We start from the raw sequence: 23795 nt of genomic DNA on the forward strand, positions 1-23795 counted from the left end.
AAACTCAGCAAAAACAAATGTCCCTTTATTAGGACCCGGTCTTTCAAAGATAATTTGTAAAAATCCAAATAACTTCACAGATCTTAATTGGGTTGAAACACTGTTCCCCATGCTTGTCCAATGAACCATAAACAATTCATGAACATCTGCCTGTGAAACGGTCATTAAGACACTAACAGCTTACAGACGGTAGGCAATTAAGGTCACAGTTATGAAAACTTAGGACACTAAAGAGGCCTTTCTACTGACTCTGGAAAACACCAAAAGAAAGATGCCCAGGGTCCCTGCTCATCTGCATGAATGTGCCTTAGGCATTCTGCAAGGAGGCATGAGGACTGCAGATGTGGCCAGGGCAATAAATTGCAATGTCCGTCCTGTGAGACGCCTAAGACAGCGCTACAGGGAGTCAGGATGGACAGCTGATCGTCCTCGCAGTGGCAGACCACATGTAACAACACTTGACAGAATCGGTACATCCAAACATCACACCTCCGGGACAGGTACAGGATGACAACTGCCCGAGTTACACCAGGAACGCACAATCCCTCCATCAGTGCTCAGACTGTCCGCAATAGGCTGAGAGAGGTTGGACTGAGGGCTTGTAAGCCTGTTGTAAGGCAGATCCTCACCAGACATCACCGGCAACAACGTTGCCAATGGGCACAAACCCACCATCGCTGGACCAGACAGGACTGGCAAAAAAGTGCTCTTCACTGACGAGTTACGGTTTTGTCTCACCAGGGATGATGGTCAGATTTGCGTTTATCGCCGAAGGAATGAGCGTTACGCCGAGATCTGTACTATGGAGTGGGATCAATTTTGAAGTGGAGGGTCCGTCATGGTCTGGGGCGGTGTGTCACAGCATCATTGGACTGAGCTTGTCATTGGAGGCAATCTCAACGCTCCCCCTCATGTGTTACCCTTCCTGCAGGCTCATCCTGACATAACCCTCCAGCATGACAATGCCACCAGCTATACTGCTCATTCTGTGTGTGATTTACTGCAAGACAGGAATGTCAGTGTTCTGCAATGGCCAGCAAAGTACTCGGATCTCACTCCCATTGAGCACGTCTGGGACCTGTTGGATCGGAGGGTGAGGGCTAGGGCCATTCCCCCCCAGAAATGTCCGGGAACTTGCAGGTTCCTTGGTGGAAGAGTGGGGTAATATCTCACAGCAAGAACTGGCAAATCTGGTGCAATCCATGAGGAAATGTTCTGCCGTACTTAATGCAGCTGGTGGCCACACCAGATAGTTACTTAACGTCTCCCCCTTTGTTCAGGGACACATTATTCAATTTAGTCACATGCCTGTGGAACTTGTTCAGTTTATGTCTGTTGTTGAATCTTATGTTCATACAAATATTTACATGTTAAGTTCGCTGAAAATAAATGCAGTTGAGGACATTTTTATTTTTGCTGAGTTTATATTTCCTGAGCTTTCTTTTCAGTCACTTATACCTTAATCAATAAATAAATGGTATTTTCTTTGCAATTCATGTTATTCAATGCGTTTGTGGGATTTGGTTCAAAAGGCCAATTTCAATATTGTATCTAATGTTTTATATTTTTTTACACCAAAAGGGGTTCTAAAATGTAAAATCAAATAGCTAAATGATGCATGGTTTGACAATCTGAAAGCAATTCTGTCAGTTTATAATCCCCCCCCCCCCTTTTTAAATGTAATGTTCCAAGTGGCACATTGGTGGCTTGTAGGCCTGGAGATGCTAAACATGTTTGTCAATTACAAAACAAGGATATAACATATTAAGTCTTACTAATCTAATTCTGTGCGTGGGACAATGACTCAAAAACAAAGTGTTTTACAATGTTAATTTTAATTTGTCGGAATGAGAGCTTCTGTTATGTACAATAGGACAGAAACAAAATACTACATTAATTCATAAATACTTCTGCTCTACATTAACTGGTTGTACAGTGCCCTGAATTTACTGTATATGTATGTATCACTGAATGTCTTCAGGTGTTCCCCTCTCTTCCCCAGAACAGTACCAGGTGCATGAAAAGGCTCAGTGACATTAACAAAAATCTTCTGTATGACAGTCTTTCTTGATAAGTAATTATTGATAATTACAGGGAAACAGAACACTCAGAACCTATTCACCCCCTCATAACCAACTAAAACTAACATAATAGAGTGGTGAGAGCGAGAGACGGAGGGGGAACTTTGATGGAGCCGATACAGATCTGTGCTGATGAGCTGAGGCAGTCCTCAGTTCCTCAATCTTGCAGTGATGGGAGAAGGGAGTCGAGGAGAGTGAAAGGAAGAGCAGACATTGGACACGCAGAGAGCAACACTATTGGGTTCTTAGAAGCGGAGCCAGTACATGGCACTGCGCATTCTGTTGTAGTCAGGCAGCTGCTCAACGGGGCCTGTGGAAAAGAGAGAAAGACAGTAAGACGAGATGAGAGAAGGATTGAGGAATCAGAACATTACCAAGCTAGGTAGCCACTAGCTGGACTTTTAGACTATATGCTATCTATATCCTGGACAAGAGGACTAAGGTGCAAAGGCTGCTTGGAAGGAATACTGATGTATGGTAACTTACCAACAGCAGACACAGCGGGACACTTGTCATAGATATATTTGGAGCAGACGTCACGCACCATCCTGGGCGTCACAGCCTGAGGAGGAGAGGTGGTCAGAAATGTGGGGTGAACGCAGTAAGGGGTGGGGGTGGAGAATGCCGAGTGAGATCAGAGAGAGAAAAGCAACCTCTAGATCAGTGGTATTCAAAGTCGGGTCTGGGGGAACCGTCTGTAATAAAGCCCTTTTTTGGGGGGAAAACATATTCTTATTGGCTTATTGGCCTATGCCCTCCCAGGCCCACCCACGGCTGCGTCCCTGTCCAGTCATGTGAAATCCATAGATTAGAGCCAAACGGTTTTTTCTTCGATTGATTGATTTCCTTCTATGAACTGTAACTCAGTAAAATCTTTGAAATTGTTGCATGTTGCGTTTATATTTTTGTTCAGAATCTATATTTTAATATCAAAATTAATTAATTATTGTATGGGACAATATACTAACGTTGAGAAAGATGATTATAAAAATAGCATTTTACTGAATACAAGTATTTATTTTTTTTAAACACTTTTTTAAAGAGATGAAAACGTAATGAATTAAAGGTTAATTGTTAATTGGGGGGGTTGAATACCTCTGCTCTAGGTGGTAGAGGAGGGTGTAACAGCTGTATGTGTGGTGCATGGAAGGCGGTTGTACTCACATCGATGCGGGCGTCCCACTCAGCCAGGGGGATACGGCGGCCGTAGTTCAGGACGTGCCTGCCAATGTCATCACATATCGGTGTCGTTCCTACACAAGAGCAGTACGGCAGTGTTAGTGTTGAACAGGGAGAGGTATTTGTGTGTGTGTGTGTTTAAGTGTCTGACAGGCTACATGAGGAGATAGAGCTCTTACCGTCGAGCTGTCCCACCAAGCTGGCCTTGAGGGCGTTCTTGGCTCTGGCAACATCACTCTCTGTCACTGTGGTGCACAAGTTCATCCTTCAGGAAAAGAGAAAGAAAACGAGGGAGGTCAATACTATCAAATGAAATATGTAAAATGACACCGGCTGAGGAGAAGTGTTGGACCAGGAGTGTATCCATGTTTTGTGTTTGTGAGTGTATGTATTGGAAATCACAACTAACCATGCGTTCTGTGACCAGTGCATCATGTCATCGATGTGGTGTTTGTCAGTGACAAAGTAGATGCCAAGCAGACCAGTATCGCTGTAAGATGAGTGGAAGGCCTGAAAGCTGTGGCACAGACTCTCCTCTGAGGCCAGACGAGCAAGGCGGCTGCTCAGGTGCTTTCCACCACCAAAAGTGATGTCATAGCTGCCAATGATGGAGTTGGCCAGCATGAGAGGCACAATGTCTGGGCTGGTGGCACTGGCACCCTCCACTGCGATAGCAATATGTGCAAGGGGGATATCATCATCACGCATGCGGATCTACAGAGGGCGAGAGGAGACGACAACAGGGTTAACCATATTAACATTCCAAATAAAAAGAAAAGTTCTGATGGGATACCTGTGCCCTTGTTCAAACATCTGTCTATTAGGACACACACTGAAACAGGGGCGCTCCTCACCTCGCTGCCAGAGAAGCGGCAGGGGGACAGAACAGGCACGGCATCATCCTCGTACTCAAAGGAAACTCCACTAAAGTGCTGTTTGGCCAACCCAACCAGTTCCTCATGAGTCACACCTACACAGGAGACAGGTAGTGAGCCATTAGAAACAGACAATAATTACACATTAAAATAAATAAAAAACATTCAAGGCCAGTTGGTATTGGCATGGAATACCTCTATATACAGCCTTAACATGCCAGTGCTAATGTATGGAAGACATACCTCCAGCAGCTGCCAGCACCATGCGGGGGGCCTTGTAGTGACTCCTGATGAAATCTACCAGATCCTGTCGACTCAAAGTCCTGAAGGGAAGAGACAGACCGTTACTGCTCAACTATCTGGGAGTGCTGTGAAATGTAACAGGATTCTAAAACATGTACGAGTTTCCCTGGTGTTTTGGTTTGGCCTAGCTTGCTCTGAACCAATAGGATTCCCTGGTAGGCTCTGTGTGTGTGTGTACCTGGCATTATGGGACGGTCCCAGCACACTGTGTCCCAGGGGGGTACCCTGAAAAGCTGTGGCGTGCAGCAGGTCCAAACAGACGTCCTGTAGACTGCCCTCTACCTCCTCCAGCTCTCTCAGCACCACACTCCTCTGCTGCTCAATGTCAGCCTCACTCAGGACATTGCTCTGCACTACCTCTGACAACAGCTCCACCGCTGGAGAGCGTGAGAGGGGCACTTCAGTATACATAGCAATTGACAAGAACTACTAGAGACCATGGGAATGGAAGTTCAACACAGGCATGAAAAACTAATTCACCAAAAGGAAACAGGAGCTTTACAACTAGATACAAAAACACTCACTCAACCTCTGTGGAATTAGAAGGGCTTATAAGAACCCAACCCATTGTACACACACTTGAATTGTCATATCACCTTATAAACAGCCTCCATGCCTTATTCCTGCCTCATTGAAGTGTCTGCTATGCTGGGTAGGTGGTTTGGTTGGCTCACCTTTGGGCAGATCTTTGGCCAGGGTCTTCATGTAGTAGGCAGTGTGCTCCCGGGAAGTGTATGCACTCAGGTGAGCACCCATGGACTCCACCTGCTGCTCCAGGGCCATCTGAGTGTGCTTTTTTGTCCCCTGGGGAAAAGAAACATGGGGAAAAAGGGGGGTGGAAGAGAAACCATGTTGGGCCAGTCTGGTACAGTAGTAAAGTAAGTGTGAAGTCCCTTATGAGACTGAAGGTAGGTTGCATAGATGTCAGGGCTGTTTGTGTACCTTGAAAGCCATGTGCTCCAGGAAGAACCCAGCTCCATTGTTCTTCTCAGTCTCATAGCGACTTCCACAGCCGATCCACAGCCCAACCTGAGAGACAGAGGTGGAACTTAGCTAGATACCATGACGCGCCAAACAAAGTCAGGTTCATCTGAAATGTGACTAAGTGAATGTCTGCACTAGGCAATGTTTCCCAAATCCATCAAGATGACTGCTTGGATTGTATGATCAATGACACAGCAGGTCCTTACAGTGCATGTGCTGTGTCCGGTCTCTTCCGATGCGATCCTCAGGCCATTGTCCAGGGCAGTGAGACGGGTCTCAGGAGCACCCAGAAGGCTCTGGGCGTAGGTCACCGTAGCCTGACCACGCCGCAGAGACAGCAGGATGGGCTGGAAAGAGAGGGAGAGGATAGTTAGCCTACAACACTGTGACAAGAGATTCTACAGCAAATAAACTCAGCAAAAAAAGAAACGTCTCTTTTTCAGGACCCTGTCTTTCAAAGATAATTTGTAAAAATCCAAATAACAGATCTTCAGGGTTTAAACACTTTCACACACTTGGTCAATGAACCATAAACAATTAATGAACATGTACCTGTGGAACGGCGTTAAGACACTAACAGCTTACAGACGGTAGGTAATTGAAATCACAGTTATGAAAACTTAGGACACTAAAGAGGCCTTTCTATTGACTCTCAAAAACACCAAAAGAAAGATGCCCATGGTCCCTGCTCATTTGCGTGATCGTGCCTTAGGCATGCTGCAAGGAGGCATGAGGACTGAAGATGTGATCAGGGCAATAAATTGTAAATGTCCGTACTGTGAGACAGTGCTACAGGGAGACAGGACAGCTGATCGTCCTCGCAGTGGCAACAACACCTGCACAGGATCGGTACATAGGAACATCCCACCTGCAGGACAGATACAGGATGGCAACTTCAACTGCCCGAGTTACACCAGGAACGCACAATCCCTCCATCAGTGTTCAGACTGTCCGCAATAGGCTGAGAGAGGCTGGACTGAGGGCTTGTAAGCCTGTTTGTTCTAAGGCAGGTCCTCACCAGACATCACCGGCAACAACGTCGCCAATGGGCACAAACCCACCGTCGCTGGACCAGACAGGACAGGAAAAAAGTGCTCTTCACTGATGAGTAGAGGTTGTGTCTCACCAGGGGTGTTGGTCGGATTCGCGTTTATCGTCGAAGGAATGAGCGTTACACCAAGGCCTGTACTCTGGAGGGGGATCGATTTGGAGGTGGAGGGTCCGTCATGGTCTGGGGCGGTGTATCACAGCATCATCGGACTGAGCTTGTTGTCATTTCAGGCAATCTCAACGCTGTGTGTTACAGGGAAGACATCCTCCTCCCTCATGTGGTACCCTTCCTGCAGGCTCATCCTGACATGACAATTAGAGGTCGACCGATTATGATTTTTCACCTCCAATACCGATTATTGGAGGACCGAAAAAAGCCGATACCGATTAATCGGACGGTTTTTTAAAATGTATTTGTAATAATGACAATTACAACAATACTGAATGAACACTTATTTTAACTTAATATAATACATCAATAAAAATCAATTTAGCTTCAAATAAATAATGAAACATGTTCAATTTGGTTTAAATAATGCAAAAACAAAGTGTTGGAGAAGTAAAAGTGCAATATGTGCCATGTAAAAAAGCTAACGTTTAAGTTCCTTGCTCAGAACATATGAAAGTTGGTGGTTCCTTTTAACACGAGACTTCAATATTCAAAGGTAAGAGGTTTTAGGTTGTAGTTAATATAGTATTTATAGGACTATTTCTCTCTATACCATTTCCATTTCATATACCTTTGACTATTGGATGTTCTTGTAGGCACTTTAGTATTGCCAGTGTAACAGTATAGCTTCTGTCCCTCTCCTCGCCTCTACCTGGGCTCGAACCAGGAACACATCGACAGCAGCCACACTCGAAGCAGCGCTACCCATCGCTCCACAAAAGAGCAAGGGGAATAAGTACTCCAAGTCTCAGAGCGAGTGATGTTTGAAACGCTATTAGCACGCACCCCGCTAACTAGCTAGCCATTTCACATCGGTTACACCAGCCATTAGGCTTGAAGCCATAAACAGCGCTGTGCTTGCGAAGAGCTGCTGGCAAAACGCACGAAAGTGCTGTTTGAATGAATGCTTACGAGCCTGCTGCTGCCTACCATCGCTCAGTCAGACTGCTCTATCAAATCATAGACTTAATTATAACATAACACACAGAAAAACGAGCCTTTGGTCATTAATATGGTCAAATCCGGAAACTATCATTTCGAAAACAAAACGTTTATTATTTCAGTGTAATACGGAACCGTTCTGTATTTTACCTAACGGGTGGCATCCCTAAGTCTAAATATTCTTGTTACATTGCACAACCTTCAATGTCAGGTCATAATTACGTAAAATTCTGGCAAATTAGATCACAATGAGCCAGGCTGCCGAAAATGTTGCATATACCCTGACTCTGCGTGCAATGAATGCAAGAGAAGTGACATTTCACCTGGTTAATATTGCCTGCTAACCTGGATTTCTCTTAGCTAAATATGCAGGTTTAATAATATATACTTCTGTGTATTGATTTTAAGGCATTGGTGTTTATGGTTAGGTACAGTCGTCCAACGATTGTGCTTTTTTTCCGCAAAAGTGCTTTTGTTAAATCAACCCCCAGCGTTGCATCGATTATATGCAACGCAGGACACGCTAGATAAACTAGTAATATCATCAACCATGTGTTGTTATAACTAGTGATTGATTATTTTTTATAAGATAAGTTTAATGCTAGCTAGCAACTTACCTTGGATTCTACTGCATTCGAGTAACAGGCAGGCTCCTCATGGAGTGCAATGAGAAGCAGGTGGTTAGAGCGCTGGACTAGTTAACTGTAAGGTTGCAAGCTGACAAGGTGTAAATCTGTCGTTCTGCCCCTGAACAAGGCAGTTAACCCACCGTTCCGAGGCAGTCATTGAAAATAAGAATGTGTTCTTAAGTTTGCTGAAAATAACCGTAGTTGACAGTGAGAGGACGTTTTTTTCTGAGTTTGGTTGATTTTGTTGTGTTGATAGTTCTGGTGTAAGGAAATGTATGAAATTGCTAAAATAATCTGTAGTAATGGAATTAAGAGACATTTGGCAAAATATTATGCATTTTAGCAATTTATGATCGCCTCAATGTCATTGTTAGGAGCTAGTATTTCACTGCATCCACTATATCATCTGTTAAACTGTGTACGTGGAAGCGAAAGAAAAGCACACCTGTTTAAGCGAGGTGCTGGCTAGCAGAGTAAAATACTTGGAAAATAAAAAGGAGAGCCGCACACTAGGAGCTCAGATACAATAATTGAATAACCTCATAACCAACGAGACAAGCTGTCTTCATCAGGGTATAATGACAAACACTGCGGGTCACTAGTTTATATACTGTCAAAGGACACACACAGGTGTCTAATCATGGCCAGGTGTGGCCTGATATCATTGGTTAATTCTCAGATATTAACAGAACACAGAAAAAACATGAATGGATAGCATATCATCATAGATACAATTTGGCTACATAGGTCTACAAACATCCTGAGTGGTGCAGCAGTCCAGGGCACTGCGTCGCAGAGCTATAGGTGTCACTAATGACCGGGTTTCGAACCTAGGCTGTATCACAACCAGCCATGATCGGGAGTTCCATAGGGCAATGCACAATTGGGTCAGTATCGTCCGGGTTAGGCCGTCATTGTAAATAAGAATTTGTTCTCAACTTCTTTGGGACTGGGGGGGCAGTATTGAGTAGCTTGGATAAAAAGGTGCCATGGGTAAATTGCCTGCAACTGAGGCCTAAAAGCTAGAATATGCATATAATTAGTAGATTTGGATAGAAAACACTGAAGTTTCTAAAACTGTTGAATGATGTCTGAGTATAACAGAACTCATATGGCAGGCAAAGACCTGAGAAAAATCCACCAGGAAGTGGGAAATCTGAGGTTTGTAGTTTTTCAAGTGATTGCCTATCCAATATACTGTGTCTATGGGGTCAGATTGCAGCACTTCCTAAGGCTTCCACTAGATGTCAACAGTCTTTAAAAGTTGTTTCAGGCTTCTACTGTGAAAGGGGAGCGAATAAGAGCTGTTTGAACCAGGGGTCTGGTTGAAAGCCTTTAGTTTAGTCACGCGTGCAGCCATGAACACGAGCTCCGTTCCCTTTCATTTCTAATGACAAAGGAATTGTCCGGTTGGAATATTATTGAAGATTTATGGTAAAAACATCCCCAAGATTGATTCTATACATCGTTTGACATGTTTCTACAAACTGTAATGGAACTTCGACTTTGTCTGGACTTAGTGCCCACGCCTTGTGCATTTGGATTACTGAACTAAACACGTGAACAAAAAGGAGGTATTTGTACATAAAGATTAACTTTATCGAACATTTGTCTAACATGGAGACCTGGGAGTGCCATCAGATGAAGATCAAAGGTAAGTGATTAAAAGCCTTTTTGAAATCTGACACAGCGGTTGCATTTACTTCTTGGTGACAGGGGGGCAGTATTTTCATATTTTGGATATATATCGATAGAATTAATCGAACAAAAGGACCATTTGTGATGTTTATGGGACATAGTGTAGTGTTAGCTAGCTACATAGCTGCCTTTGCTGTCTTCGTATCATCGTATCCAAGATAATTGTGTTGTTTAGGTTTAGAGTGTGTAGTCTTAGAGTGATTATCTTAATTTACCGAGGTTAGCTAGCCAGCTATTTGTCGTCCTTAACGTAGGTGACTCTGCTAGCTAGCCAACGCTAGCCAACGTCTTCTGTATAGAACTCAACTACCCGGTCGCATTCACAGGTAGTATCACATTTTCACTTCATTTCATTACAGTACAACGGTTTGATTTGTTTGATCGTAGCTAGCTACATAGCCGTCTTTGTATCAAAGATAATTGTGTAGTCTAGAGCGATTTTCTAGGTTCGCTAGCCAGCTATTGTCGTTCTTTTAACGCAACGTAACGTAAACAACACTGCTAGCTAGCTAGCTAGCCCCCGAATAGCAACACTGCAGAAACTATTACACTCAACGGAACGACTTGATTAGTGTAGTGTCAACAACGCACCCACTGCCAGCTGGCCTACTTCAGCAGTACTGTATCATTTTAATCATTTTAGTCAATAAGATTCTTGCTACGTAGCTTAACTTTCTGAACATTCGAGACGTGTAGTCCACTTGTCATTCCAATCTCCTTTGCATTAGCGTAGCCTCTTCTGTAGCCTGTCAACTATGTGTCTGTTTATCCCTGTTCTCTCCTCTCTGCACAGACCATACAAACGCTCCTCACCGCGTGGCCGCGGCCACCCTACTCTGGTGGTCCCAGCGCGCACGACCCACGTGGAATTCCAGGTCTCCGGTAGCCTCTGGAACTGCCAATCTGCGGTCAACAAGGCAGAGTTCATCTCAGCCTATGCCTCCCTCCAGTCCCTCGACTTCTTGGCACTGACGGAAACATGGATCACCACAGACAACACTGCTACTCCTACTGCTCTCTCTTCGTCCGCCCACGTGTTCTCGCACACCCCGAGAGCGTCTGGTCAGCGGGGTGGTGGCACCGGGATCCTCATCTCTCCCAAGTGGTCATTCTCTCTTTCTCCCATTACCCATCTGTCTATCGCCTCCTTTGAATTCCATGCTGTCACAGTTACTAGCCCTTTCAAGCTTAACATCCTTATCATTTATCGCCCTCCAGGTTCCCTCGGAGAGTTCATCAATGAGCTTGATGCCTTGATAAGCTCCTTTCCTGAGGACGGCTCACCTCTCACAGTTCTGGGCGACTTTAACCTCCCCACGTCTACCTTTGACTCTTTCCTCTCTGCCTCCTTCTTTCCACTCCTCTCCTCTTTTGACCTCACCCTCTCACCTTCCCCCTACTCACAAGGCAGGCAATACGCTCGACCTCATCTTTACTAGATGCTGTTCTTCCACTAACCTCATTGCAACTCCCCTCCAAGTCTCCGACCACTGCCTTGTATCCTTTTCCCTCTCGCTCTCATCCAACACCTCCCACACTGCCCCTACTCGGATGGTATCGCGCCGTCCCAACCTTCGCTCTCTCTCCCCGCTACTCTCTCCTCTTCCATCCTATCATCTCTTCCCTCCGCTCAAACCTTCTCCCACCTATCTCCTGATTCTGCCTCCTCAACCCTCCTCTCCTCCCTCTCTGCATCCCTTGACTCTCTATGTCCCCTATCCTCCAGGCCGGCTCGGTCCTCCCCTCCCGCTCCGTGGCTCGATGACTCATTGCGAGCTCACAGAACAGGGCTCCGGGCAGCCGAGCGGAAATGGAGGAAAACTCGCCTCCCTGCGGACCTGGCATCCTTTCACTCCCTCCTCTCTACATTTTCCTCCTCTGTCTCTGCTGCTAAAGCCACTTTCTACCACGCTAAATTCCAAGCATCTGCCTCTAACCCTAGGAAGCTCTTTGCCACCTTCTCCTCCCTCCTGAATCCTCCGCCCCTCCCCCCTCCTCCCTCTCTGCAGATGACTTCGTCAACCATTTTGAAAAGAAGGTCGACGACATCCGATCCTCGTTTGCTAAGTCAAACGACACCGCTGGTTCTGCTCACACTGCCCTACCCTGTGCTCTGACCTCTTTCTCCCCTCTCTCTCCAGATGAAATCTCGCGTCTTGTGACGGCCGGCCGCCCAACAACCTGCCCGCTTGACCCTATCCCCTCCTCTCTTCTCCAGACCATTTCCGGAGACCTTCTCCCTTACCTCACCTCGCTCATCAACTCATCCCTGACCGCTGGCTACGTCCCTTCCGTCTTCAAGAGAGCGAGAGTTGCACCCCTTCTGAAAAAACCTACACTCGATCCCTCCGATGTCAACAATTACAGACCAGTATCCCTTCTTTCTTTTCTCTCCAAAACTCTTGAACGTGCCGTCCTTGGCCAGCTCTCCCGCTATCTCTCTCTGAATGACCTTCTTGATCCAAATCAGTCAGGTTTCAAGACTAGTCATTCAACTGAGACTGCTCTCCTCTGTATCACGGAGGCGCTCCGCACTGCTAAAGCTAACTCTCTCTCCTCTGCTCTCATCCTTCTAGATCTGTCGGCTGCCTTCGATACTGTGAACCATCAGATCCTCCTCTCCACCCTCTCCGAGTTGGGCATCTCCGGCGCGGCCCACGCTTGGATTGCGTCCTACCTGACAGGTCGCTCCTACCAGGTGGCGTGGCGAGAATATGTCTCCTCACCACGCGCTCTCACCACTGGTGTCCCCCAGGGCTCTGTTCTTGGCCCTCTCCTATTCTCGCTATACACCAAGTCACTTGGCTCTGTCATAACCTCACATGGTCTCTCTTATCATTGCTATGCAGACGACACACAATTCATCTTCTCCTTTCCCCCTTCTGATGACCAGGTGGCGAATCGCATCTCTGCATGTCTGGCAGACATATCAGTGTGGATGACGGATCACCACCTCAAGCTGAACCTCGGCAAGACGGAGCTGCTCTTCCTCCCGGGGAAGGACTGCCCGTTCCATGATCTCGCCATCACGGTTGACAACTCCATTGTGTCCTCCTCCCAGAGCGCCAAGAACCTTGGCGTGATCCTGGACAACACCCTGTCGTTCTCAACCAACATCAAGGCGGTGGCCCGTTCCTGTAGGTTCATGCTCTACAACATCCGCAGAGTACGACCCTGCCTCACACAGGAAGCGGCGCAGGTCCTAATCCAGGCACTTGTCATCTCCCGTCTGGATTACTGCAACTCGCTGTTGGCTGGGCTCCCTGCCTGTGCCATTAAACCCCTTCAACTCATCCAGAACGCCGCAGCCCGTCTGGTGTTCAACCTTCCCAAGTTCTCTCACGTCACCCCGCTCCTCCGTTCTCTCCACTGGCTTCCAGTTGAAGCTCGCATCCGCTACAAGACCATGGTGCTTGCCTACAGAGCTGTGAGGGGAACGGCACCTCAGTACCTCCAGGCTCTGATCAGGCCCTACACCCAAACAAGGGCACTGCGTTCATCCACCTCTGGCCTGCTCGCCTCCCTACCACTGAGGAAGTACAGCTCCCGCTCAGCCCAGTCAAAACTGTTCGCTGCCCTGGCCCCCAATGGTGGAACAAACTCCCTCACGACGCCAGGACAGCGGAGTCAATCACCACCTTCCGGAGACACCTGAAACCCCACCTCTTTAAGGAATACCTAGGATAGGATAAGTAACCCCTCTCACCCCCCTAAGTTTTAGATGCACTATTGTTAAGTGACTGTTCCACTGGATGTCATAAGGTGAATGCACCAATTTGTAAGTCGCTCTGGATAAGAGCGTCTGCTAAATGACTTAAATGTAAATGTAATATTGGAGTTCCAACAAAAGAAGCTCGTCAAAGGTAAAGGCATGATTTATATTTTTATTTCTGTGTTGTCGCACCTGCAGGGTTGAAATATGCTTTCTCTCTTTGTTTACGGAGGTGCTACCCTCAGATAATAGCATTTTCTTTCGCCGAAAAGCATTTTTGAAATCTGACATGTTGGCTGGATTCACAACAAGTGTAGCTTTAATTTGCTATCTGACATGTGATTTCATGAAAGTTTAATTTTTATAGTAATTTATTTGAATTTGGAGCTCTGCATTTTCACTGGCTTTTGGCCAGGTGGGACGCTATCGTCCCACATATCCCAGAGAGGTTAAGGAGAAGTTTCTTTAATCGTATGTTAAACACTTGTATCTTAGATCAATGCTTATGATGAGTATTTCTGTAATTTTATGTGGCTCTCTGCACTTTCACCAGATGTTTGTTTGAGACAATGCATTTCTGATCATAACACACCAATTTCAAATGAGGTTTTTGGACATAAAGATTAACTTTATCGAAGAAAACACACATTTATTGTCTAACACGGAGTCCTGGGAGTGCCATCTGATGAAGTTCAAAGGTTAGTGATGAATTTAAATCGCTATTTCTGACTTTTGTGAGCCCTCTCCTTGACTAGAAAATGGCTGTATGGTTTTCTGTGACTAGGCGCTAACCTAACAATCACATGGTGTGCTTTCACAGTAAAGCCGTTTTGAATTCGGACACAGTGGTTGGATTTACAAGTTTATCTTTAAAATGGTGTATAATACTTGTATGTTTGAGGAATTTTAATTATGGGATTTCTGTTTTGAATTTGGCACCCTGCAATTTCACTGGCAGTTGTCGGGGTGGTAAAATAACAATAGCGAGACTATATACAGAGGGTACCGGTACATAGTCAATGTGCGGCGGCACTGGTTAGTCGAGAAAATATGTACATATAGGTAGAGTTATTAAAGTGACTATACATAGATAACAGAGTAGCAGCAGCGTAGAAGAGGGGGGAGGGGCAATGCAAATAGTCTGGGTAGTCATTTGATAAGATGTTCAGCAGTCTTATGGCTTGGTGGTAGAAGCTGTTTAGAAGCCTCTTGGACCTAGACTTGGCGCTCCGGTACCGCTTGCCGTGCGGTAGCAGAGAGAACAGTCTATGACTAGGGTGGCTTGAGACTTTGACCATTTTTAGGGCCTTCCTCTGACACCGCCTGGTGTAGAGGTCCTGGATGGGAGGAAGCTAGGCCCCAGTGATGTACTTGGACACTGTGCCAACAAACCTCCAAACGAGCTTCAATGCCAATACTGCTTTTAAATAAGTAAAACTAATTGCTTGCTCTTTAACCGATTGCTGCCCGCACCCTCCCGTTCGACGAGCATCACTACTCTGGACGGTTCTGACTTCAAATGTGCGGACAACTACAAATACCTAGGTGTCTGGTTAGACTGTACACTCTCCTTCGAGACTCACATTATGCATCTCTAATCCAAAATTAAATCTAGAATCGGCTTCCTATTTCACAACAAAGCCTCCTTCACTCATGCTGCCAAACATACCCTCGTAAAATTGACTATCCTACCGATCCTTGACTTCGGCGATGTCATTTACAAAACAGCCTCCAACACAGTGCCATCCGTTTTGTCACCAAAGCCCCATGTGCTACCAACCACTGCGACCTGTATGCTCTCGTTGGCTGGCCCTCACTACATATTTGTTGCCAAACCCACTGGCTCCAGGTGATCTATAAGTCTATGCTAGGTAAAGCCCCGCCTTACCTCAGCTCACTGGTCACTATAGCAACACCCACCTGTAGCACGCGCTCCAGCAGGTATATTTCACAGGCCACCCCCAAAGCCAACACTCCATTTGGCCACATTTCCTTCCAGTTCTCTGCTGCCAATGACTGAAACGAATTGCAAAAATCACCGAAGCTGGAGTCTCCCGATCTCCCTTTCTAATTTTAAGAATCAGCTGAGGAGCTTACTGATCACTGTACCTGTACACAGCCAATCTGTAAATAGCACACCCAACTAACTCATTCCCATATTGTTACTTGTCCTCTTGCTCTTTTGCACCCCGGTATCTCCACTTGCACATCATCATCTGCACATCTATCACTCCAGTGTTAATGCTAAATTGTAATTATTTCACCTCCATGGCCTATTTATTGCCTTACCTCCCTCCCTACTCTTCTACATTTGCACACTGTACATATATTTCTCTATTGTGTTATTGACTGTAAGTTTGTTTATGTGTAACTGTTGTTTTGTCGCACTGCTTTGCGTTATATTGGCCAGGTCACAGTTGTAAATGATAACTTGTTCTCAACTGGCCTACCTGGTTAAATAAAGGTTAAATAAAATAACATTTAAAAAACTGGGCCGTACGCACTATCCTCTGTAGTCCGAGCAGTTGCCATACCAGACAGTGATGCAACCCGTCATGATGCTCTCAACGGTAAAGCTGTTGAACTTTTTGAGGATCTGAGGACCCATAAATCTATTCCGTCTCCTGAGGGGGAAGAGGTTTTGTCGTGCCATCTTCACGACTATCTTGGTATGCTTGGACCATGTTAGTTTGTTGGTTATGTGGACATCAAGGAACTTGAAGCTTATGGATGCCACACGTTAGATAAAATACGTAACGGTTCTGTATTTCACTGAAAGAATAAACGTCTTGTTTTCGAAATGACAGTTTCCGGATTCGACCATATTACTGACCGAAGGCTCTTATTTCTGTGTGTTATTATGTTATAACTAAGTCTATGAAAAGATAGGAGTCTGACTGAGCGATGGTAGGCAGCAGCAGGCTCATAAGCATTCATTCAAACAGCACAATCCTATCAACTCCCGAGATTAAGCTGGTGTAACAGATGTGAAATGGCTAGCTAGTTAGCGGGGTGCGCGTTTCAAACGTCACTCACTGAGACTTGGAGTGGTTGTTACCCTTGCTCTGCATGGGTAACGCTGCTTCGAGGGTGGCTGTTGTCGTTGTGTTCCTGGTCCGAGCCCAGGTAGGAGCGAGGAGAGGGACGGAAGCTATACTGTTACACTGGCAATACTAAAGTGCCTATAAGAACATCCAATAGTCAAAGGTTAATGAAATACAAATGGCAGAGGGAGAAATAGTCCTATAATTCCTATAACTACAACCTAATACTTCTTACTTGGGAATATTGAAGACTCTTGTTAAAAGGAACCACCAGCTTTCAAATGTTCTCATGTTCTGAGCAAGAAACTTAAACATTAGCTTTCTTACATGGCACATATTGCACTTTTACTTTCTACTCCATTATTTAAACCAAATTGAACATGTTTCATTATTTATTTGAGGCTAAATTGATTTTATTGATGTATTATAGTATGTTAAAATAAGTGTTTTATTTTATTTTTACAGGGACAGTGCACATTAATCAACGTTTCAGTAAAAGTGCCGGTTTTAGCAAGCCGGCTAATTTTCAACCGCAGTCCCTGGGCAGGTTATTAAAAACAATTACAATATAGACAATAGCAACATAGGATAAGCAAGACATAGCATACAGACAGAGCAACATAGGACAAGCAAGACGTAGCACAGACAGAGCAAAAAGCAGCAAGACAAAATTCATAAAAGCAACAAAGTGTTTCCACACCTCACAAGCTACAGACAACATGGAAAGTGGCAAGACACAGCTAGGGACCATATTCACAAATCTGATTGACCTTTAGCCATGTCTTCAAGCATTTTCTGAAAGTGTGAAATGTGGTGCAGTTGTGTGTCTGATGGCAGTGTTTTCCAGACATGGGAAACTCTCACAGAGAAAACGGATTTACTAAAGGTGCTTTTCCTTAAGGGAACTATACAGTCACCTCTCATGGCAGACCTTGTGGATCTGCTGCCATATGTTTGGGTTTTCTGTTTAACAAAAATACTGAGTGGAGGGGGAGCCAGGCCATTTAGGATCTTGAATACAAGAAATTAGTCGGTGTATTGCACAAGATTTTCCCAACTCGGGAGCTCATGCTTTCTGAGGATGTAACAGTGATGATGGCTATTGGGATTCCTATCATGCACTTTGAGAGCCTGTTTATATACAGACTGAATAGGTCTTAATGTTGTACAGCAAGCTTGGGCCCAACTACTCAAGCAGTATGTTAAGTGGGGGAGTATCATAGATTTGAAGTACAGTTTTGCTACCTCTGTAGTCAAATTTCGTATAAATCGGAAATTAGCTAGGTTGAATTTGGATATTTCAATGACCTTTTTCACGTACTTTTTAAAAGAGGTTGGAATCACCAAGGTACTTAAAATCAGATACCACCTGGAGCTTCTCCCCTGACACATAGACATCCGGCTCAGTAGCATCTGTTGCCCTCTTTGTGAAGAACATGCAAACAGTTTTTTTCACATTGAGATGCAAACACGAGTCACTGAGCCACTTTGTAACATGGACCATTACAGTAGTGAGTTCTTGTGCAGATTGTTGTTTGCTATTTGCATGCACATATATCACTGTATCATCTGCATACATTTGAACTTCAGACCCAGTTCAGACAGAAGGCAGGTCATTAATGTACAGGCTGAACAGGAGGGGCCCCAGTATTGACCCTTGGGGCACACCCAAATCATAGCTAAGAGTGGGCGACAGCTCATTGCTCACTCTGACACACTGAGTTCTGCCTTCAAGGTATGATTTCATCCATCTCAAGGCATCAGGGGAAAAGTTGAACTTGGACAATTCTGTGATGAGAATATCATGGTTAACAGTATCAAAAGCCTTCCTTAGGTCCAGAAACACAGCCCCAACAACACCCCCTTTGTCCATCTTGGACTTCACATTTTCCAGAAGAAAGCAGTTGGCCGTTTCTGTGGAGTGTTTCGCTCTGAAGCCAAACTGCATGGAGTGTAATGTGAAGGGGCTGTTGTTGAGGTGGGCAATCAGTTGTTCTGCTACACACTTTAACAACCTTTGACACCACAGGTAGTATACTAATGGGCCTGTAGTTACTCACATCAGCACGGTCGCCTGATTTAAAGATGGCCGTTATTATGGCCAACTTCCATACCCTTGGAAACACCGAGACCAATAGATGTGTTGGTGACCTTAGTAATTGGGCCAATGAGTGACTCTTTGTAGTTTTTAAGAAAGGTAGAGTCCAGCCCAAACACATCTTTGGCTTTAGAGTTATTTAGTGAGCTAATCACCTTGTTCACCTTTGACTCAGAAACCTCCCTTATGACGAAGACAGGTTTTGCATCATTTACTAGCACTGAGCCCAAGAAACCAGTGGAGGGGGTTGTGTCAGTACCCTGACAGAGTCAATAAAGTAGGAATTGAAGGCTATTGCTATTTCGACTGCATCCTGTGTTAGATTGTTATTCACCATGATTTCTAGTCTTTTTGCAGTGTTACTATGGTCTTTCCCTGTTAACTTTTTTAGATTCTCCCAGATCAGTTTAGAATTTCCCTTTGCTTCACCAATTATGTTAGGCAAAAAAGTTTGTCTTGGCCTGTCTGATTTCTTTCATCACCTTATTTCTCAACATGGTAAACCTACGTCTGTCATGCTCGAATTTGGATCTTAAGGCTATTTTTAGAGCATAATCTTGTTCTTTCATCAATTTACAGATTTCCCCATTTAGCCCAGGAAGAGTGCTCTTTTGGCCAGGTTTGGATTTGATTTTCTTTAGGAAACCTTTTATTGTAGTCTGGATTGTGGATAGAAAAACTTGACTATCAGCTTCCACATCTGTATAGGACAAGAGATCGTTCCAGTTAATTCCCTTAATTGCGTTTTCAAAATAGCTTAATTCATTCAGTATTGTTGTAATTGTCATTATTAAAAATAAATAAATAAATTGGACGATTAATCGGTGTTGAAAAATCATAATCGGTCGGCCTCTAATAGAGATTGCATCATCTGTGGATCTGTTAGGGAGGTAAGCAAATTGGAGTGGGTCTAGGATTTCTAGGATAATGGTGTTGTGAGCCATGACCAACCTTTCAAAGCACATCATGGCTACATATGCGAGAGCTACAGGTCAGTAGTTATTTAAGCAGGTTACCATAGTGTTCTTGGGCACAGGGACTATGAAGGTCTGCTTGAATGATGTTGTTAATACAGACTCAGACGTGGAGAGGTTGAAAATGTCAGTGAAGTCACTTGCCAGTTGGTCAGCGCATGCATATAAGTAGTTTTGCTCGTCTGTTAGGCTCGTGTCACATGCAGGGATATAAACTGGTGAGGGTCCAAAAAGGTGACACTTTTTTTGTGTGCACTGAAACATGCAAATAAATCCCTGCTAGGGTGAAATGCAGGTTAACGAATTAAACAAAGAATATGATCTACATGATCAGTCTCTGTGTAAAATAAAAAAGCGGTTAATGTGAACCTAACTCACAGCTAAAAAAAAATGTAAAGAAAGCAAACCAATGTTATTTGTTGCCTAGACTTTACTGCAAATGACAAGTCTTGAGAAAAAAAACAATACACTAATATTGCAGTTAGCCATGACAGCCTTTATAATATAGCACACACAACTATTGCACTTGGGGAAAAAAACAACTAAACTTCTTACGGATCATTGGGCGCTACCGTCCCACCTGGCCAACATCTGGTGAAATTGCAGAGCGCCAAATTCAAATTACAGATATCGTAATATTAAACATGGATGAAAATACAAGTGTCATACATCATTTAAAAGCTTAACTTGTTAATCCAGGCGCGTTGTCAGATTTCAAAAAGGCTTTACGGCGAAAGCACACCATGCGATTATCTAAGGACAGTGCCCTGCACACGAAAGCATTACATACATTTTTCAACCAAGCAGATGCATCACGAAAGTCAGAAATAGCAATAAAATAAATCACTTACCTTTGAAGATCTTCATCTGGTTGCAATCACAACGGTCTCAGCTACATAACAAATGGTCCTTTTGTTCGATAAAATCCTTCTTTACACCCCCAAAAAGTATGTTTCATTGGCGCGCTAGACTCGGTAACCCACCGGTTTCCCTCGTTCAAAATGCATACAAATGAATCCCGTAAATTACCAATAAACTTCTTCCAAACATATCAAACAACGTTCCTAATCAATCCTCAGGTACCCTATTATGTAAATAAACAATAAAATTTAAGACTGAGAATACCGGAGACCATTACCGGAGATAAATAACAAAGTACGCACACGCACCGGAAAACGCTACAAACACTACAGCCAAAATGGGAGACACCTAGAAAAACGACAAATTCTAGCTAATTTTTCTATAAAACAAGCCTGAAATATTTCTAAAGACTGTTGACATCTAGTGGAAGCCCTAGGAACTGCAATCTGGGAGGACCTTTTATATTCCCATTCCCAGCCACTGTAATAAAAGGTGAGCTGAAAAAAAAAACATTTCTGGATGTTTTGTCCTCAGGTTTTCGCCTGCCATCAGTTCTGTTATACCCACAGACATTATTTTAACAGTTTTGGAAACTTTAGAATGTTTTCTATCCAATACTACCAATTATATGCCTGAGTAACAGGCAGTTTACTTTGGGCACTTCATTCATCCAAACTTCCGAATACTGCCCCCTAACCCAAAGAAGTTAAAGTAGAAATAGAATGAAACAAACAGGCATTCTATTTTTTGCTCTATTATAGTGGCCACTATAGACAACGATCAAGTACACAAGGCTACATGTGTGCAAAAATAACATTCACTGAGTAAAATATATAATCCCCCCTAACACATTACTGTCAAGTTCAACACAACAAAAATCATGTATTTCGACTACACATTATTACATTGTACACTTTCTGCCCGTAGACATGTACAAGCAATGTGCCAGCAAAAGTGACAAAGATAGAAAGTGTGTGGTGTTCCTTTCACATCTATAGGCATCCAGTTTAAGCTAGGCCCATCTCCAGCTACACTTGATCCTCGAATTAACTTGTTTAACACCTCATTTTAATCTTAATTCTCTCATTCTGAAAAATAACCACATACTATAGAGGGAAAACATGAGTTAACATAGTGGTTAGTTCGTTAGCTAGTTAACATTTAAAACAGATTGCCAGGGTCCAGTAAGCAACTAACGCGTTATAATTTGCAAAACGGTGCTGTGTCGAAAACCTCCCCTATGTCAGAATTCTCCCACCGTTCTAATTTCCTTAATTTTGTAGAATCAAATACGTTGTGGCACACAGAGACAAATACTTTCTATATAACAGGAAACCGAAATCATTAATGTATGTGTGTAGATGTATAGACTAATACAAAGGGCGCCATATTAAAATAAATAACGAAAACTGCAGACACAAATGCTTTCTGCTACTAAGATCAGTGAAATGTAGGCTAAACTGACAACTGAGTGAAGAGCAGAAATCTCAACCTTCAAGCAAGTCGCAGCAATGAAGGCGGCGAATGTGGGGTTAATTCTGACATGGAGAGATTTAGAGTCGTATAATAGCGAATTGGTTAGGTTACTAATGCTATCTCATTTGGTGTTGTAACGTTTGATAGCTAATGTTTGCTGTCTGACTATTAGCAAGCTAATTTTCACACCATAAACTCAATTATTTGATCAGATAAATTGGCTAATGTTGCTCAGCATTTCTCTGGCTGGCTATGGATAATTCGATCTAGCTAACAAGACAGTTAACAATGCTAATACTTTCTCCCTCCCCTCAAACTTTCAGAATGTCAGTATTTTTTCGGTTACAGCTCATGAAGTACGCTTCATCACCTTCTCACCCCCGTCTCCGTTGTCAAGCTTCTCACCTAACGTTACCTCTTCGTTATCGTTTAGGGGACGCGCTGCTGTAACTGGCAAGTTGCCTTTCCAGAGCGCGCGCTGAGGCTGTAACTAGTAAATCGGTTGTCTCTTCTCTCTTCAGTCGCGTGCTGCACTGCATTCTGTTTTGTAAACGATTGGCTGAGCCTTGGATACAGCAGCCAGCATTGCTCCAAACGCGTGTCACTTGTTTGTTTACAGCCAGTAGTGATCCAAACACCCCGCCTCTCCCAAACTTTTTTAATCTACACGAATCACGTAGGATTCAAAAACGGCCGAAATGTGACTAGTTTGCATCCCTGTACTGGGAGAGGATCAAGAGATTCAATAATAGAGATCATACTGCCGGTGTCCTTTACAAAACTGTGTATGTGACCAATAAACTTTGATTTGATATCATGACCAAGAAAAGGAGAGAAAGTGGTTGTGGGGTGATCTGCTGACTGTTGATCCCACACAACAACAGTGACAGCCACCAATTCACACATACCACCAGTCGACCTTAGCTAGCTAATAAATTGGAGGTAAGGAGGGGCTATTTTTATCTTTACTGAGGGTCCATCAACACCACTTCACCAGCTAGCCAAGCAGCCCAACACCACCGTTTGAAGTCAAACGACTCAAAGGAAACACACTTTCAAGTTAACTGAGGTCACACAATTAACGACTAACTATGTAGAGTTCAATTTAACATAGCCACGCATCCAGTTGGACAAGACAGAGGTAGGTAGTTAACCAGTTACCTAGCTAGCTAACGTTAACGTTAGGGCAAATAGAACGCGGAAGTATGGTCAAAATGACCTTGTTAGTTTTAAAAAGCGAATAAGGCAACGCAGATAGAGGTTGACTAAAGTGTTAAACATGGATGTCTAAATGCCCACTCATGTCACGGTTTTTTACAGTGAGACACTGCGCCTTTGCTGACAGTGAGTTGACCTTGCGCTAACTCCAAGCTAATGCTAACCGCCTAGCCATCACTGTGCTCTGGTTACATAACGTTACCAGTGTTAGCTACATACCAATAAGATCGCTAGCACTACTAGCTAACGAACTACAGAGGCCTGCTTCTCGGTAAAAGTTGCCAACGTGAAGTAAATGCCGATTCCAACCAACAACCCAATTATTCTTACAGACCCCTGAAATACCAATATGTTGCTGAATACTTACGCTACGGGATTTGGCGAGGGCTCGACCCACAGAGCTCCCGACTCGGCACATGGACGCTGCCATCTTTTCCTGTCGAATACAGAAAACTCAGCTGCGCGCACGTTCCCCAACGTGGATGCCCATGACGTACATACA

General features: G+C 44.2%; 1 protein-coding gene across 1 annotated transcript; it reads right to left on the reverse strand.

The window, feature by feature from the left end:
* Positions 1-1816: 1816 nt before the first annotated feature.
* LOC124003666 (cytochrome b-c1 complex subunit 1, mitochondrial-like) lies at positions 1817-23795 on the reverse strand. Its single transcript, XM_046312165.1, has 12 exons — positions 23661-23795; positions 5629-5769; positions 5381-5467; positions 5113-5242; positions 4617-4815; positions 4379-4458; positions 4115-4230; positions 3670-3974; positions 3440-3525; positions 3246-3334; positions 2568-2643; positions 1817-2391 (listed from the first exon to the last, which is right to left on the reverse strand). The coding sequence occupies exons 1-12, from the start codon at positions 23721-23723 to the stop codon at positions 2327-2329; spliced, it is 1437 nt and encodes a 478-aa protein (XP_046168121.1). The 5' UTR covers positions 23724-23795; the 3' UTR covers positions 1817-2326.

This window comes from Oncorhynchus gorbuscha, linkage group LG18 (genome assembly GCF_021184085.1).
Source record: "Oncorhynchus gorbuscha isolate QuinsamMale2020 ecotype Even-year linkage group LG18, OgorEven_v1.0, whole genome shotgun sequence".
NCBI lineage: Eukaryota > Metazoa > Chordata > Actinopteri > Salmoniformes > Salmonidae > Oncorhynchus > Oncorhynchus gorbuscha.